Genomic DNA, 6,000 nt, shown 5'->3' on the forward strand with positions numbered 1-6,000 from the left:
CTATACATGGACTGACCCTGGACTCTGACCCCAAAGGTAGCAATGAATATCCTAGTAAGAGCACCAGTGGAAGGGGAAGCCCTGGGTCCTGCTAAGACTGAACCCCCAGTGAACTAGTCTATGGGGGGAGGGCGGCAATGGGGGGAGGGTTGGGAGGGGAACACCCATAAGGAAGGGGAGGGGGGAGGGGGATGTTTGCCCGGAAACCGGGAAAGGGAATAACACTCGAAATGTATATAAGAAATACTCAAGTTAATAAAAAAAAAATGTACATGTATGGGGCTACAGATATCTCTTGGTAGTTTAGAATGTTTGATGTGGAGCTGGAGAGATGGCGCCACAGTTAAAAGAGCACTGACTGCTCTTCCATAAATCCTGAGTTTAACCCCAGCCACCACATGGTGGCTCACAACCAACTACGATGTGAGCTGATGCCCTCTTCTGGCACACAGGGGTACATGCAGATAGAACACTTATGTAAAATGAATAAATAAATCTTTACCAAAATAAGGGAAAAAATGAATACTTAATGCCAGTTACTGTAGAAGACCTGAGTTTCTCTCACAACACACACAAAGTGCCTCACACCTCTCTGGTTTTAGGGGATCTGATGCCCTAACATGTCTGCACGAACACGGTCTATAAGCATATATGCAGGCAAAACACTCACATACATAAAATAAAAATGACCCAAGGCAGGGTCTCTGTTTGGTCCTGGACATCCTGGTACTCTCTTGGTAGAGTAGACTGATCTCAAACTCAGATCCACCTGACTCCTGAGTGCTGGAAACTAAAGAGATAAGAGATGCACTATCGCTCTCCAGCTAAAATAGAATTTTAAAATGTGTATTAGAAGGATACCATTTGTCCCTTTGAAGAAAGAAAAAAGCTTGTCTGAGCCAGGAATCCCAGCCCTCAGAAGTCAGAGCCAGGCAGATCTCTGTGAGATTGAGGCCAACCTGGTCTACAAAACGAGTTCCAGGACAGCCAGGGCTACACAGAGAAACAAGGACAACAACAGTGCACAGTTCTCCGTCCATGGCGGTACTCATGTGTATGAGTGTTTCCTGTCCGTTTGCTGGGTGTGCAGCCGGTGCTTGCGGAAGACGTAAGTGTATTGTATCTCCTGAAGCTTGAGTTACAGATGGATGCTGGGAATCAGACCAGAGGCCTCTGCAAGAGCAGTCGGTGCTCTTAGCTGCAGAGCCAGCTCTCCAGCCTTTTATGGTCCTTGTTAAAGGCCAGAGAGTAAAATGAACACAAGATAAATGTCAGCCTCCTTGGACAGCAGAGTGAGCTACAGACCTGCAGCCCCACAGCTGAGAGTTCTCCCATCACAGGGAGCTGCACCCACAAACCCTCAAACTGTGACTCATCTGTAGATTCTTCTGTAAAGTATTTTGTTTACAGCAATATAGAAAGCAACTAGCTTGGGCAGTGATGACAATTTTTGGGGGGAAATAAAATAATAAATAGGGCGAGGAATGTGGTACACAAGTGTAAGCCAGCCACTGGGGAGCTGAAGCAGGACTGCTCTGAATGGAAGCTGCCTAAGCCTAAGTGTACATGTGTGTGTGTGTGAGTGTGCATGTGTGTGTGTGTTTGTGTGTGCGTATGTATGTGATGCGTGTTTGTGAACATGTGTGTGCTGAGTGTGTGCATATGTGTGTATGTGTGCAATGAGTGTGTGTGATGAGTGTGTGTGCCTGTGTGTGATGAGTGTTTGTGATGAGTGTGTAATGAGTGTGTGTGTGCATGTGTGTGTGATTGTGTGTGTGTGTGCATGTGTGTGTGATGAGTATGTGCATGTGTGTGTGATGAGTATGTGTGCAGGTGTGTGAGTGTGTGTGTGATGAGTACGTGTGCAGGTGTGTGAGTGTGTGTGTGTGATGAGTGTTTGTGATGAGTGTGTGTGAGTGTGTGTGTGTGTGATGAGTGTTTGTGATGAGTGTTTGTGATGAGTGTGTGTGTGTGTGTGAATATACATGTGCATGAGCGTGCACAGGGTGACGCAGGATAATGAAAACAGCATTAAGGGTATACAGGGAGCTCTTTCAACAGCCATTCTCAAAACAAGGCCAAGAAGCCTCAGCCCTTAAGCACTGGCTGCTCTTCAGAAAACCCTGGTTCATTACCAATACCGCACGGCAGCTCAAGGGACCTCACACCTTTCTTCTGGCTCCACAGGCATTGCACATATGTGGTACACAGTCGTCCACACAGGCAGACGTCCATAAACATAAAAAGATAAAAAACCAAGATCCACAGCCGAGTACAGTGCTCTCACCTACGAATTCTCAGGATCTGGAAGGCAGAAAGAACAGGCAGAGGCAGGACTACAGTGACTTCACACCAACCTGGGCTACTGTGACCCTGTCTCAGTCTTACTCTCCCCAAACCCGGAGCACCAAACAAAAGGGGTATGTGAGGATACAGCGTTGGGGTACATACTTTAACTCCCACCACTGGGAAAGACTAAGCCAGGACTCGAGGGTGTGCATTACCCAGGGCGATGCAGTGAGACACTGCCTCAAAATATCCAAAGTGTCAACTGTTTCTGAAACCTCTTTATCCTTTAAACTTTGTGTATGAGTGTTTGACTTCCTGTGTATCTGTGGTGCACATGTGTGCTTGGTGTCCATAATGCCAGAAGAGGGCACTGGATCCCCGGGAACTGGAGTTACAGACAGATGGCTGTGAGACACTGTGTTGGTGCTGGAAACTAAACCTGGATCTTCTGCAAGAGCAACAAATGCTCCTAACCATTCAGCTATCTCTCTAGCCCCATGTAACCTTTTTAAAATCTAAAGTTGCTGCAAAAATCATTTTTAAAAGTTTATGTCAGTGGCTTTTAATGTGGCTAAAACATTTCGACAATGAGAACAAAACATACAAATAGTGCACCAAATCTTAATTTTTTTAAGAATTTTATATTTAGAATGTCCATGAGTTTAACAACAATGAGATAGTTAATAACGTCTCTGGTTTATAAGGTCATAAAACTGCCACAGTATAACCTGTGTATGAAATCCTAGTGCATTATCTTTAGACTTGTCAGTTGATTCCTAGTTAGGATAAATCATTAAAGCTAGTATTACAGAAATTACAAGTTCTATAAGATAGTGGATATTTCTATCTTCCACACAGAGAATAACTCGATTTAGTAAAACCAACATAGTGAACAAGAACAATCAAGAAGTGAAGCAGAAAAGTGATTCCGTCTGTCTCACGCTCGAAGCTTTGCTGCCCCAATAACACCGAGCAAAGGCTGGGCCCAGGGATGTGCCCACTGTTGCTGGGATAGGATGTTCAAGTCCAGCACTGGCAATGTAACAGTGGAGAGAAAGGGAGAGGGAATGGAAAAGTTAACACAAATGACTTGCCAGTTCCAGGATTCAAATATATGTCTTTTCCAATTATATCTCACTACTATCAGACAGCAAATGCCTGGCTTGTTTTGTCCAAGCTAGCCTTTAGGTCCTGGGCTCAGGCTCTCATGATAGCAGGCTTTCCCATGCACTGTAAGCTGAGGTTCTAGGGTGGGGTAGGGTGAGGATGGTAATGAATATTTTATTTAAGTCATCCTATGTATAAGGTTTGTAGTCATTTGCATAAAGACAACAGTCCAAGTAGATTCCAGTTGAATGCTTTTGAGCACAGGAAAAATGTAACTAGAAAACTACTTAATAAAAAAAAAAAGAAAAAAAAAGAGTCTCACTATCTAGCCCTATCTGGCCTGGAACTCTCTAAGCAAACCAGGCTAACTTTAAATTCACAGAGATTCACCTGCCCTCCAAGTGCTAGGATTATAGTGTACAGCAGCATATCCTGCAGCCAATACATTTCTTAACTGTAAATAACAGTACAAAATGGAAAGGAATCTTTTTTTTCCCTCCAGAAGAGAGCAATACAGATGGTTGTGAGCCATCATGTGGTTGCTGGGAATTGAACTCAGGACCTCTGGAAGAGCAGACAGTGCTCTTAACCTCTGAGTCATCTCTCCAGCCCTATGCAGAAAGGAATCATACTGGGTAGTATAATTACTGATGGCAAACCCACATTGAATTTATTTTGTATTTAAAGATCCATCTTTAACCCTGCAGATAGAGGAATTGGTTCTAAGCATGAGATTGCCGGTGTTACAGACATTGCAGTATCCACCCCTGGAGATTCGAACACCGAACGAGAACAACAGGAACTCCACCTGGATCCTCTCCAAAAGCCGGGTGCACTCTTAACCGCTGACTCATCTCTAGGGCTCCAACTAAATTTCTTTTTGTTCTGTGTTTCTGCCTCATTTTTATAACTTTCATAAACATAGTATTTTTAAAAGAATTAAATTCACAATTATTACAGTAAAGTTTACAGCCTTTTTGGCCATAACAGTACTTAATAAACTATAATCAAAGTTTGATCCTCACACACCCCCATACAGGGTTTCTCTGTGTATCCCTGACTATCCCAAAGCTCTCTCTCTAGACAAGACTGGTCTCCAATTGAGATCCACCTGCCTCTTCTAGGATTAAGTGTGTGTGTTTGTGGGGGGTACCACAATTCGAACTCCATCTTTTGCTGTTTGACACGTCTGTATTTATTGGGGGAGAGGTGCCATGGTGTGTGTAGACCAGAGGACAACTCTGAAGAGTCAGTTCTCTCCCTCCACCATGCAGCTTCTGGAAACTAACTCAAGCTGCCAGGCTTGGTGGCAGGCGCCTGTTCTGGTTGAGCCTTCATGCAGTGCCTTAGTGTTATGATTATGTTAAATACTAAGAGAATATCACAGGCGCTGTTTCTGGAGAGGTAACCACACATCACTGTTGTCATGTGTATTCTAGCTAGAAAAACAAAAACAAAACTGTGCGTGCCCAGAACCCACTTGGGAAGCCCCGAGAACAATGAAAGACAGCCTGAAATCCATCAGGAAAGTTGTGTCAAACCCAAATTAACCAGGAAGTGCAATGAAGACACCTCACAGGAGAGGGTAATGCACAGATTACTCAAGTACTGTCAGGATGCAGCCCGAAGCTAAGTATGTTTCATGTTTCAACCACCAGTTCTCCTAGAAATGCTGTCTTCAGGACATTAGCTTGTTCTCAGAAGATTTATTCCAAGAGGCTCGAATGCTCAGCTGTAACCCCTGACAGGAAGCCAGTCCAAATCAAGTGGATAAGTTCTCCGCCCCAAAAGCCCAGTCGCGCACAGCAACAGGTAACCCTCATTATGAGGGCTAGGGACACACACACAAATACATTTATATGACTTTATTAAACTTTTAAAATGCAAATGTTAACACACGAGCATTATAATCTTAGTAAGCTGCTAAGGCTTAATCTTTAACTGGATTATAATTACTACATATTATAATTAAACCAGACACTACAAAGTAGGAGTGCAAAAATCATGAATATTTCCCTGTAGTTAGAGCAAAACACACTTTTCTGAGATATCCAATCTACTTTAGAGGTGGGCGGGGGCTGTGCTGTTCTGACTGGGCCCAGATCCTTGTGCATGCTAAGCAGATGCTCTACCACTAAGCCCCCCTCTCTAGTCCAAACCACTTCTTTTCTGTGTGCTGATGATCAGACTCAGGGCCCTGACTGGTAAAGCCCTAACCTCTTGTTAAAGAACTAATCTGAAAAAACAAAACCAGACAGTTATGACAATGTCTCTTACATCATAGATGTTGGGGTGCCACATTTTGGTCAAGAATCTGAAGGTAGGTGGTGAATATAGGTAGTCAATCGGAAATTTAATACGTGCCTGAAAGAGAAAGACGATATGCTAATAAACAAGGCATTATTCGTTTGCCTAATAATTCATTCTTTTCCAAATAAACAAAATTTCTTTCTAATAAGAATAAAGTATGTCATAGTTATTAGCATGTTCTTTTAGCATCTCATCAAATACTGATATTAAATTCCCCAACCCAGAAGAATGAAAGGTAGGCTGTGCCCAGTGCTGAGGCTGCTGCTGCCAGGCAAGGAGGGACCCAGACCACGG

At 43.6% G+C, this 6,000-nt stretch overlaps 1 protein-coding gene across 1 annotated transcript in view; it reads right to left on the minus strand.

The window, feature by feature from the left end:
* The window catches only part of LOC148004543 (ubiquitin-conjugating enzyme E2 R2-like), a 31,087-nt gene extending 25,331 nt beyond the window's left edge, over positions 1–5,756 (minus strand). The window contains exon 1 of the mRNA XM_087559381.1: positions 5,674–5,756. Within this exon, the coding sequence (XP_087415507.1) occupies positions 5,674–5,697 (24 nt within the window). The 5' untranslated portion in view covers positions 5,698–5,756. The remainder of the gene's footprint in view (positions 1–5,673) is intronic.
* Positions 5,757–6,000: the final 244 nt, after the last annotated feature.

This window comes from Rattus norvegicus, chromosome 7 (assembly GCF_021556685.1).
Source record: "Rattus norvegicus strain SHRSP/BbbUtx chromosome 7, alternate assembly SHRSP_T2T, whole genome shotgun sequence".
Classification (NCBI taxonomy): Eukaryota; Metazoa; Chordata; class Mammalia; order Rodentia; family Muridae; genus Rattus; species Rattus norvegicus.